Consider the following 12,619-nt stretch of genomic DNA (forward strand, 5'->3'; position numbering starts at 1 on the left):
GAAAGGCCTGAGAGGACCGGGACCGCCAGAAACCTGACACCGGATATTGCCACTGCACCCAAGCCACTTAGCCTGTATTGGAGTGGGCCAACTGTGTCAGCGTGGTCCCCAGGCCCTCCAGAAAAAAAGCTCACCCTGTGCTCGCCCACTGTGGACGTCACAACTGTATCTGCAGACTGTTTCTGCAGATCTCCGAGCACCTGCAAGTGGCTTACAAAGACCCGACGCCTTAGGCCACCTCGGCACCCGTCTGCCCCAGACCAAGGAGAAGAGAACCAAGGATGTCCTCACGTCTCCCCAGCTCATGAGACCTGAGCCCACTTGTTGGCTTAGTTGGACTGGACTCCCAGCCCACGACTGCGGCCTCCTTGCAACAGCAAGGAACTCCGGTACTGACCCAATGCCAGAAGACACCTCTGCACTCGCACCCTACATCCCAAGGAGGAGTTCACTGACTGTGTCCCCACGTGCCTGAGGATCTCAAGTGTCGAACCTCCCTCTGAGCTCCCCTAGACTGTCCTTGCAGTCCACCCCTACAGTAACTTTGTAACCAGACCAATCTCCATAGACTTGAATGGGACACCCGACAACGTTACCCAGCTCAACACCCGGATGCACCAGAAGTTCCAGAGATGATCTGTTGGTGTGGGGATGGACCTTCCCTCAAACCCGCCATAAGTCCAGGAGATTGGCCCCGTAAGTCTCTGTACTCTACCTGGTTTGCTTCTGTTTTTCTCCATGGGATTGCATTGCAGCTTCCTGAAAAATGCACTTTTAAAAACTCTAAAAATTCATAAATCTCAAAGTACTCACCTGACTATGCTGATCATGGTGTTAAAGTTTATATAAAAGTATGTTTTATTTTTTATAAATTGGTGACTGATTTCTTTGAGTAGCTCACTTACTGTATGAGTGTGTGTCTTAAATGCTTAGCACTACCCTCTGATAATACCTAACTGCTCGACCACACTACCCAAAAAGAGAATTTGGGATGTCATTTGTGCCTCTGATACCTCTCGGGATTGCTTTGACTCTTTGCAAAGTGTACCTTATTTTAGTCCACTTCATAGAGAGCCAGCTTCCTACTCCCAATGGTCAAGCGCAAACTGTAATGTTTTACCTAATTGCACAAATTTACCTCATGGAATCCTGGTGTTGGTTAAATGTTTTGTTAAAACAAAGGCACACCAAAGAATGCCATGGCACAAGCTATGTATGCAGACACACAAGAGTATAATATTTATTACAATTGCAAATCCACGGCCCACTATAGGCTTCGCCTCCCACACTCGACAATGGTAATAAATAGCATATTACACTCTGCTTAGTTACAATATGTATGCATATCTCAATATGCCAATAAAATGGTTTATTTAAAAAATACTGTTTGCTGACTGCAGATGGTATTATTGCTCACCAAGAAAATTAGTTATTCTACATTGCCCTCGACATCTTGATTGTTCTTGTCTTTAATTTGATATTTGACTAAAATAGGTATGTTCTTCCTTTCATAGAGACTTGGTAACTGAGGTATCTGAAACTGGCATCAGTGAAAATGATGAGAATCCAGTAAGAATTATCACAGTAATACCAGTAAAGGCTGAGCCTGTGCGAAACAAAGTAAGTTTTATAAAGTTCATGCAAAAGTGTACTACTAAAACTAATTTTACAGATGGATGAGATGCAGTTGTCAGTCATGACTATAACTTACTAGAAAACCTATTGGAATCCTAGCAGGCCACAAGACCCTGGGCTGTTTTGGGTGCTTAGTTTTCAAAAATGTCAGCAGTTACTATTGTTTTCTCTGAGCTGGCTGACACTGGGCCAAAATATTGTAGCCATCCCAGAGGGCAGTTCGATCCAGACATTTGCTGGCATGCATGGTAGGAGGTGTTGATTCTATGTCTTAGGATCCTCAATGATACTCATAAATGTAGAATAATTTCTGCCAGTGAGTGGGGGCAATATACCTTCATAGAGATATAGTTCAGTGGATGTTAACATTTTCAAAAACTTTCAGCGTACCTGTCAGCTCCATAAAATAAAGCAGGTAGTGTTAACTGCATTTTTTCTGTTTCAGATAGCCATTTTAAAACCTGAATTGTGGTAATGCCTGTTCATCTACAGCAGCCTTTTTCATCTACAAATGCAAAGATTTTCTAACGTTACCATCTAATTTGTGAGGCGCCCTCTCTGTGAGAAAAAGAAGACTGCTACAGACCCACACTGTGTTTGTGTTTTTTACTCCTCTACTCACTCTGCATTCAGTGCAAGTTATGTCAGAAAATGGCAAGTAGATAGCTTAAGGACCAAGAAGGGATTCTCCTGAAAGGGCAGTTGGAAGACTGAATGCGCAACAGGAGAAGAAGAATATCTAGGAGCAAGACAGAGAGGAGACTCCGTCTACTGTACTTCTGCATTCTCCCAGAAAGTACTCCATCGAAAGAAATTCCAGGGAGAAAAGATGAGACGAACCTGATAGCCCAGAGTGTGTGAAGTGATGGCAGTCACAGGAGCACATGTAGACATTGAGAAATGCCTTGGCACCAACATGCTCATAATGGAGGAATGCATCTTTGGTGTTGAAGTGGCTGAGGTTAACACAAAGATTCCATCCATTACTTTTTTGTGTTCTTCATTGTGACATCCTGAGTGCAACAGGTGGCTTATGCTGGCTCTGCAGTGGGACCTGAAGTTCCAGTGAGCACAGCATCAGGGAAATCTCTCCGACATATTCCAGATCTTGGCGGGAACTGCAAAAGACCTGCAGTGATAGATTACGAAACGCGATTGGGTCAGAGGCAGGCTCCTCTCCCTTCCTTAACCACACCTCACAGTACTGACAGATGCATCACTTCTGGGATAGGGAGACCATCTAGGAGAAGTGTAGATCATGTGACTCTGGTCTCAGCTGGAATCTGGACTCCACATTAACATGCTGGAGCTCCGGACGATCTGGCTATCATTGAAAGCCTTTCTTCCCTCTATCAAGGGCAAGTTAGAGCAGGTGTTCTTGAACAACACCACTGCCAAGTGGTACTGCAACAAGCAGGGTTGGGTGGGGTAGTGGACCCTTTGTCAAGAGGCCCTGCATCTCTGGACATGGCTGGAACAGCAGGGCATAACCCTGGTGGTTTAACACCTGGCAGGTTCTCTGAACTCCAGGGCGGACAAACTCAGCCGTTGGTGCCTATTGGATCACAAATGGTGCCTTAATTTGGAAGTGGCGTAAGGACTCTTTCAGCAGTGGGAAGAGCCTTGGTTAGGCCTGTTTGCTTCCAAAGAGAACACGCAATATCGGTAGTATTGCTCGTTGGAGTTTCCGAAGTGTCAGTCGCTCAGCAACGCTTTTTTGTAGAGAGTGAAGCTAAGCCCCTTTGTACGCTTTTCACCTGTACCACTTCTGCCAAGAGTTCTCAAGAAGATCAGGAACGACCGAGCCCAATTTATCCTTGTGGCTTTGGACTGAGCAAAGAGTGTCTGGGATTCCGAGCTTCTGAAAATGAGCATTGATCCTCCGATCAGGCTGCCCCTTTAATAGGATCTTCTGTTGAACAGTAGGGAAGGGTTCTCCACCCAAACCAGTCAGTTCTGTCTTCATGCGTGGAGATTGAGCAGCGACGTTTGACAGCCTTTAACCTTCCTCCTGAAGTCTGTAATGTTATTCTGGCAGCCAGGCATTCCTCCACAAAAACAGTATATATCCTGCCTCTGGCAAACATTGGTAACATTATGTACAGAGACGTCTATGGACCCTCTTTCTGCTTTTCTCTGATGATCTTTTTGTTCTGTACCTTGCCCAGCACGACTCTGCTATGGGCACTCTTGTGGGCTGTCTGCTCAATCCGCTTGTCTGCAGCTGCCTGACCAACCCTCTTTCTGTAAGCCCCCTATTGTAGTTAGGTTTGTTAAAGGGCTTGCATATATGTTTCCACCTTTGCCCTTCATTATGCCTCAGTGGGACCTAAACCTGGTTCTTAAATTAGTTTACATTTACATTGTTACAATTTTCATAATAGTCCCATCAGGCTGTCACTATAAAAACAGCCTTTCTCGTGGCCATAACATCTGCCAGGAGGGTGGGTGAGCTCCAGGCTTTGTCATCCAAGCCTCTATATCTCAGTGTTTCCTGATAAGGTGGGTCTTTGCACCCTTGCCTCTTTCCTCCAAAAGGTGGTGAACCCATTTCATTTGGATCAGACTGTCACCCTGCCCACCTTCTTTGCTTCCAGCATCCCTCTAAGGAAAAGGAGTGACTCCACCAGCTGGACCTAAAAAAGCATTGCCGTTCTACTGCACAAAAGAGTTCCAGGTGGACGACCAACTCTTTGTGTGATATGTGGGTGCAAACAAAGGTCGGGCAGTACAGAAACAAACCATATTGTGCTGGGTCATTCTCTGTATAAAAATCAGCCACACACTGGCCAAGAAGCAACATACTGAGGGCTCATTCCACAAGGAATAATGCTGCAACCACCTCATTAGCATGCAGTGTCCCAGTCCTGGATATATCGGGAAGCAACGTGGGCATCACTGCACACGTTTGCAAAAGATTACTGCCTGGACAGTCAGGTCCACAGAGACTGGCATTTTGACCATTTGTTACTTATCTGAGTGCCAAGGCTGTGCCAATTGTGGAAGCAAAGGTACAGTTTAGGGAAAGGACACTGGTGCTGGGGCCTGGTTAGCAGGGTCCCAGCACACTTTCAATTAAAACTTAGCATCAGCAGAGGGAAAATGTTAGGGGGTAACCATGCCAAGGAGGCATTCCCTTACACCATGTGACACCTATTTACAAAGGGAAGAGGGCATTACCTTCCTCTTCCTGAGCTGGTGAAGCAGCAGCACGGGCTTCCCGTAAAACCCCAGAAGACTGGTAGGAGCAATGCTGGGGGTCTAAGGAGCCCCCAGAGTGCATGGAATCATACAAACAATACTGGCAACGGTATTGGGGCATGATTCTAACATTTTGGACACCAACCATGCCCAGGTTTGGAGTTACCATTATGTAGCTGGACATAGGTAGTGACCTGTGTCCAGTACACAGGTAAAATGGCTTTCCTGCACTTAGGAAGCCCAGGGAAATGGAGCTGGAGTTCGTAGGGGCACCTCTGGTCATGTAGCGGTGTCCCCACACACAGGTACTTAAACCCTGCCCTCTGGGCTAGGAAGGCCTGCCATTGTGACCTGTAATGAAAGGCTGCATGCAGCTTTTCACGCAGGCTGCAATGTCAGACCTGCAGACACATTTTGCATTGGCTCTCGTGGGTGGCACAGTACATGCTGCAGCCCATGTGGAACCCCTGGTACCTCGATTGCCTGGGTACCCAAGTACCATATATTAGGGACTTATATGGGGGCACCAGTCTGCCAATTGTGGAGTGTGCAAAGTCCTAGGCAACCAAATTTAGGAGAGAGCATAATCACTGGGGTCCCGGTGAGCAGGATTCCAGTGAAAACAGTTAAAGCATAATGACAGGAGGCTTGGCCAAGCAAGATGGCCGGCGGGATACGCTTCTAGGAAGGTCCCCACCATCCCAGGCTGATAATGCAGGCATCCTGATGTGCCTGGTACTCTAGGCGCTCCCCTCGGAGGGAGAGTGTGCCCTGTTCCCTGTGGCGACTTGAACCCCCAGTCAGGGGTTTCAGGGATCCTTGGGACCCGCTGGGAGTGTGGCCAGCCGCGTGGAGTGCGGCCCAGCGGAGCGGTTGGGAGGCCACCGCTCGGCCTTCCCCCGCGGGCTCCACGCCCTGATTAGGCCTCGTGCTAGTGGAGGGGCTAGTCGGTGCTGCGGTGGGACTGAGTGCGCCCTGTAGCTCCTGACCTAAGCCGCTGGGTTTGGAGCTGATGCAGGCCTAAGGAGCGGACTGCGAGGCTGGGGCGAGGAGGGCTATCCCCGGGCCCTTTATCCCGGCAGACGGCCTAGGTGCAGAGCTATTAGGACGAAATCGGAAGACAGTGTGGTGGAGGGGGCCCAGGTGGACGGCGGTGGGCCGGTTGGCTCTTCGTTGAGACCGAACGGCTGCGATGTGGCCCGGCGGGGACAGTTGCTGTCCGGTTGTGGGGAGACTAAGACATGGCAATTGGAGTGGTGACATGGACATTTCTGGATGCCAGCTGCACTAACTCTGCAGTGCTGGTAAGGTAACATGGTATGAAGGTGTAGTGGTGCCGGAGCACGGACCTTACCCTATATTGAAATAGCAGCTAAAGCAGGGTATGGTTGGCATGATGATTGGACACAACAGCAGCCCTTAGTTGGTATTTTACTTGGCATAGATCTTGGATCTGGCCTGACTAGGGGGCGTCACAGTTCAAGGGAATTCTAACGCTGGTCCTACAGACCGGATACTGCAGCGACACATTCAGTCATCCCACTTTCTTTTGGCTGGTGGTGAGATGGGGCGGCACAGGCAGACGCCCGCATCACAGGGGAACACCATGGAACACTACACTACCCCTGCTCTGTTGACTCCGCGCCAGACGCGAATGGCTGGGCCTGGAGATGATCTGGGCACGGCAGCTGCTGTTGCGGAACCGTCAGAAGCTGAACTTCTTGCGGCAATTCAGGCCTCGAGGGTGGCCCTTAAGGGAAATATAGAGAACAGTAGCTATGGAGGTGAACCTTCTCCAAGCGGATCTCCGGAAGCTATCTGATAAGGTCAAGTTGCGAATGGGTCCGTTTTGGAGTTGCAGACAGAGGTTGGTGCTTTACGGAAGCAGATGGCACAGGTCACTTCAATAGCGGAGGCGAGACTGGAGGATGCTGAAGGTAGGTCCAGATGCAATAATGTGCACTTCCTGGGTTTCCGGAGCATGGAGAGGGCTCCACCATGGAGGTCTTCGTGGAGCGCTGGATTAGGGATGTACTAGAGCCAGTTGGGCTGTCCAGTGTGGTGGATAAGCTCATAGGGCCTTAGTTGTGCCTCCTCAGCTCGGCGCCCCTCTGGGGCTATCATTGCACGACTTCTGAACTATAAGGATCAAGACTGTATTCTACGGGCTGCGCGTGAAACAGACAAAGCTGTTTTTGAAAACCACAACATTTCCATTTATCCAGACTATTCAAACAAGGTATAGGAAGGGATTTATGGAGGTGAAGGCCAAGCTTCGTGCAATGAGCATTAGATACATGTTACTGTTACGGGGGGCTTAAATGTGCTCTCGGGAGGCAAATCCCACTTTTTTGAACACCCAGAGGAGGTCTGGAGATGGTTGGAGAGATGGGACAAAGTTGCACCAGGTGTAGACTCGGGCTGGTCATGTTTCTGGGTTGGATGATTCAGATCGGAGGAGCCTCAGGGAGAGCCAGATGGAGGGCTACAGAGGGCGAGGAACCAGCGATAACAGCAGAATTGAAATTCAACAGTATGGTACCATGGCGGTGATGTCCATTGGCCTGTCTGACGGACTGACTGTAAAACCTTTTCTGGGAGTGGAGATGATGCCCGTTGACAGTTAACTTTACTCTCCTTAAGTGAACAGTGAGGGGCACCAGGCTCCTAGTGGATCTGAAAATGAAAGGGTACTCCTTGAGGCCACCTTATATAGTGGAGGGGGCATTGTCTTTCTTGAAACATGATTGATTAGGCATAAAGTCACGATGTAGTTAACATACGTGGTGGGGGATGATTACCTCCACTGTTGTGGTACAATCTCGTAATTGGGGTGTTGGGGCTTTAGGCTGTTGTCCTTGCAGCATTTACAAATATGGATCTACAGTATGCTTTGATGTTTTTGTTTTACTGTTTATCCGGTGTGGGAATGGGGGTTGGGGATTATTTAGTTAGTGCATGTTTGCATGTGGTTTATGGTTACAACAACAGTGCATACTTGTATATGAGGTGTGAAATAAGTACTCACTTTGTCTTTCCAATGCAGGGTTGGGGTGGGGCGGGAGGAGGTGGGCGAGGGATGGAAACTACAAAGCACTAGCATGGGTCGACAGATTAATATATTGACATGGAATGTCAGGGGACTGAAAAACCACACAGCGCGCTATAGAGTCTATTCTTTCCTGCTGCGGAAAAATGTTCAAATAGCCTGTTTACAGGAAACGCATATGATGGAGAATGAATCGCAAAAGCCTGCCAAGAAGTGGTGGGGTCAACTGTTCTCCTCGTCCTTTTCCTCTTTAGCAAGAGGGGTAGCAATATGGGTTGCACAGGGGTCCCATTTACACATGTCTACAGCGAAGCCGATGTGGGGAGGAGGGGCGATATACTCCTACAGGGTATGCTAGATGGGGCACCCCTTTACTGTTCTCAACACTTATGCACCCAACACAGATGATCAATGCTTCTACGATAATATAGCTGAGGTGCTGGTGGTAGGGGTGGGTTCTCCTATTGTATGGACTGGAGATTACAATTGTATATTGGATGGTGAGAAAGCTTGTGACCCCTCTAAATAAGGTACTAAACCAATAATGGTGAGATCCCTCACAGTGGTCGTGCATAATTTGGGAATATGGGACATGTGGAGGGAGCTACATTTAGAGAGTAGGGAATACACCTGTCACTCTAAGACTACAGTTGTCTGGATCGATTGCTCCTGGGTGGCCTGAACTGCTCACAGGTGTTGGATATCACACACTTAAGGAGGTTTCTATCTGATCATGCACTGGTATTGCTGCAGCTCCAGTGGGGTTCAGATGGCTGGATGACACATAGTTGACGCATGCCTCCAGATTTGCTAGCAGACTCAGTGTGTCATGGAAAACTGGCAGTTGCCCTTAAAGACTACATAGCCATGAATTGGAGTGGGAGGCAACGAAGGCCGTCCTGAAAAGGGTGTGTATAGGCACCACTTGTGGGGTGCTCAGACAATTGGAACAGGATCTCAAAGACTGGGAGGGGAATTTAGTGGATTTACAGCACCAGACCCTATTAACGAGGGAGGCAGAAAGGAAGCCGCTCTGAGTACATAGGAAAGTCAGTAGATGTAGACACTGGCTAAAGTAACACTTTAGATCATATAGACAGTGGCTACACTGGGAGGGAGACCAGTCCGTAAGTTACTGGCATGGCTCCTAAAGCATGAAGTGGAATCTCCCCCTATTCTGAATATCAGAAATGCTGCTGGAGTACAGGTTACCAATCAATCATAGAGCTATCTTAAAAGTACTGGTGGAACATTTCCTGGCAGTGTCACGCGCTGGCTCATTGGTGCCCGACGAGTATTTGGGAAAGTTTCTGCAGCAGCTGTGGCTCCCATAGTTGGACCTTGTGAGTATGCAAGACTTGGAGGCTGAGATACCTGTGGAGGAGGTGAGTGTGATGGTGGAGGCATTGTCTAAATCTAAATCCCCTGGTGGGGACGGGTTCCCAATCGAGCTTTACCAGACATACTCCCCCCTTCTGTGAGAGAAATTATTGGCGGTGTTTGAGGAGGTGCAGGCGTCCTGTCGGAGTCCCTGCGCCAGGGCATTATTTGTCTAATGCTCAAGCCTGTGGGGGTCTGGGTTACTCCTCCTCCTACCGACCACTCACCATGTTAAATTGTGATGCTAAGATACTTCGTAAGATATTGGCTACTCAGCTGCATGGAGTGGTTCGGGTTTGGTGCATGAAGACCAATTGTGGTTTCATACCTGGACATAGTACGAACTTTAACCTCTTTCGTTGAGCACGTCTTGCATGACACCGGTGTGGAGGACGAACTGGCACTAGCATTGTTGGACCTAGAAAAGGACATTGATACAGTGGAGTGGGGCTATCTCCTGGTGGATCTGCAGGAAATGGGGTTTGCTTGCTTTTACTGTGCATGGGTGTGCTTGCTTATACTGCACCCTCAGTACGTGTTCGGGTGGGAGGGGAACTGTTGGAATCCTGGGTAGTTGGTAGGGGCACCAGACAAAGGTGTCCACTTTTACTGCTTCTTTTGGCCTTAGTGGTGCAACCAGTAGCAGTATGGCTGCGTCAGGAATTGGCCCCCTGGGGCATTTGAGTGGGACAGATAACCCACACCATTTTGGTATATGCGGATGCTTTGCTATATCTTCAAGCAGCGAGTATTTTGGTGCCTTTAATGTTACGGGTGTTGGAGGAGTTTGGCTGTATCGGGTCTTAAGGTCAATAGGACTAAGTTCCCTCTGGGGCTCCTCTGTGATAAACGTCTGGAGGACTTGCCAGTGGTGCGGCTCTGGTGGGAGCTGGAGAGTTTCAGATACCTAGGTATCTGGGTTTCTCACACTGTAGCAGCACGAGACGTATAACGTGGAAAGAGTAGTGATTGACCTTGAGCACACAGTGTTGTTCTGCAACAAGCTGCCTCTCTCTGTAATGGGAAGAGATGGCTATAGCAACAATTGTGTTTCTGCCACAGTGTCTATGCCTGGTACAAAATTCTTTATTTCCGTTAACCGCTCGGCTCTTTAATCGTTTGGACACTTCACTGATCTCATTGGTGTGGGTCGGGCGTTGTAGGAGAGTGGTGCTGTCCACGCTGCAGAGAGAGCTGGAAGACGAAGGGTTAGCAATCCCTAATATTGGGAGAAGCGACTGTTTGAAGGAATGTTGGGCAATGACACGTTAGCACACATACTGATGAAAGGTGGTCGATCGGAAACAGCTGCTCCATATCTGGTTAGAAACACTGCATGGATCTGGAAACAAGCCATTAAGAAAGTGATTTGACATACCTCCTTTGATAGGGAACTCAAGATATGGGACTTGGCTCCCTTCTGGCAAATGGATAACTTTGTGTGTATGGGAAGTTGGAGAGCGGGGGGATGTCTTGTAGCGGGGGGGACTTACTCCCCAACGTGGAGTTTATATCATTTCAGGAAGCACAAACCACGTTTGGTTTGGGGCCGGGTCAATTCCTGTAGTATGCCAACATAGAGTGTGTGGTGCGGGAGATCTGGTGTAAGTTCCCTGTCTCCCCACCATCCTCTAGGGTGTTGAATGGGCTGATAAATTGGGGTGATGCGAATCATTTAATTCCCTTGTTTTATAGAGCTTTTCAAGGGGGGATCAAACACGTGTAGTCTGTGTTGCACAGAGGGCATGGGAGCGGGAACTAGGTGATCCAATGGAGGACACTGATTGGACTACGTCCCTGTCACTGGTGCGCACATTTTTATGTAATAATAGTTTTAAGCTTCTCCATTTAAATTTTGTACACCGCACGTATATTACACCCAATCGTCTGAACAAATTTGTCCCAACTGGAGGAGACAGGCGTCCCAGATGTGGCGAAATGGGCGCTTCTTTTCCACATTTGGCTTGGTCCTGCAGGTAGGTGAAGCAGTTGTGGCGAGAGGTGGCTGGGAAGGTTGAGGAGGTCACGGTTTTGGGCCATGAAACAACTCCATTGATATGCCTCTTAGGCATGGTAAAGAGACCACGGGGAAGGAAAATCCCAAACACATTATCTGGATGAGTGCCTGGAGCCTATCCATTCCTTGCTGGATACGAGATATACTGGAATGGGGAGCTGCAGAGGAACAATTGACTTGATTGCATTGGGAAGTTTACTGGAACGTTTCACTGTTACAGATGATTTAAGGCCTGAATGGAGTGCAGATACAGACGATTAAGTGATGGGATTGCACATGTCAGATACATTAGTGACAACAAACTGTGGCTATGTTGAAATTCTATTAGTGTACATATGGATTGGTTTCATAAGGATATTATCCAGTGGGGGAGGTGGTGGGGAAATATTACTGCTTCGGCGGCTGTTGATGCACATTTCCAACTTTGTATGTGCTCTGTTCTCAGAGAAGATATGTGATGTTTCATATTAATATGCACTGTATTGTTTTTGTTGGTTCTGCTTTATAAAATCAATAAAAACAGGGCTATTAAAAAAAATTCAAAAAGCATACTTACAGCAGGCAAAAAGTGCATGTAGCCATGCCAAAAAGAAGGTACTTTCCTACATTCCCCCACCCCTCAAAAAAAAAAAAAAAAAAAAAACGAAGGACAATAAGACAAACCTTGCCCAGTTGAGTCTTCATTGTCTAAGTAGAAATATTTCTAGAGTCCATCTGCATTGGAGTGGTTACTTCCAGGTCTGTGTTCCACTGTTTAGTCCATTTCTTGTAGGGATATAGACCTCACCTTTCATTTGCTTTAGCCATAAGAGGAGCTTGTGTGTCTGTGTGAGGTCATCAAAAGATTTTTGGAAGCTAGCTGTCCTCAAACATTTCTTGGGCATCCTTTTGGATGTGAGGTCATTTAAGGGGGCTACAATAGAGACATAGGGGGTTATTCCAACTTTGGAGGAAGTGGTAATCCGTCCCAAAAGTGACGGTAAAGTGACGGATATACCACCAGCCGTATTACGAGTCCATTATATCCTATGGAACTCGTAATACGGCTGGTGGTAAATCCGTCACATTTGGGACGGATTACCACCTCCTCCAAAGTTGGAATAACCCCCATAGTTCTTAATGAACCTCATATAATACCCTGTGAAGCCTAGGAAGGCTCTGACCTGGGTCTGAGTGGTAGGAGCAGTACAATACAGAATTGTCTGGACTGTGCCCTGTAGTGGTTGGATCTGGCCTCCACCTACCACTTTCCCCTGTCCTATCTGGCATTTTGATGCTTTGATAGTGAGGCCTGCTCTTTGCAGAGCCTCCAATACATTCCCAAGGTGGACCACGTG

General features: G+C 48.0%; 1 protein-coding gene across 1 annotated transcript in view; it reads left to right on the forward strand.

The window, feature by feature from the left end:
* PDS5A (PDS5 cohesin associated factor A) overlaps positions 1-12,619 on the forward strand; it is an 831,005-nt gene that overhangs the window by 729,086 nt on the left and 89,300 nt on the right. Inside the window, exon 31 of the mRNA XM_069202018.1 lies at positions 1,515-1,620. Within this exon, the coding sequence (XP_069058119.1) occupies positions 1,515-1,620 (106 nt within the window). The remainder of the gene's footprint in view (positions 1-1,514; positions 1,621-12,619) is intronic.

This window comes from Pleurodeles waltl, chromosome 1_2, assembly GCF_031143425.1.
Source record: "Pleurodeles waltl isolate 20211129_DDA chromosome 1_2, aPleWal1.hap1.20221129, whole genome shotgun sequence".
Classification (NCBI taxonomy): domain Eukaryota; kingdom Metazoa; phylum Chordata; class Amphibia; order Caudata; family Salamandridae; genus Pleurodeles; species Pleurodeles waltl.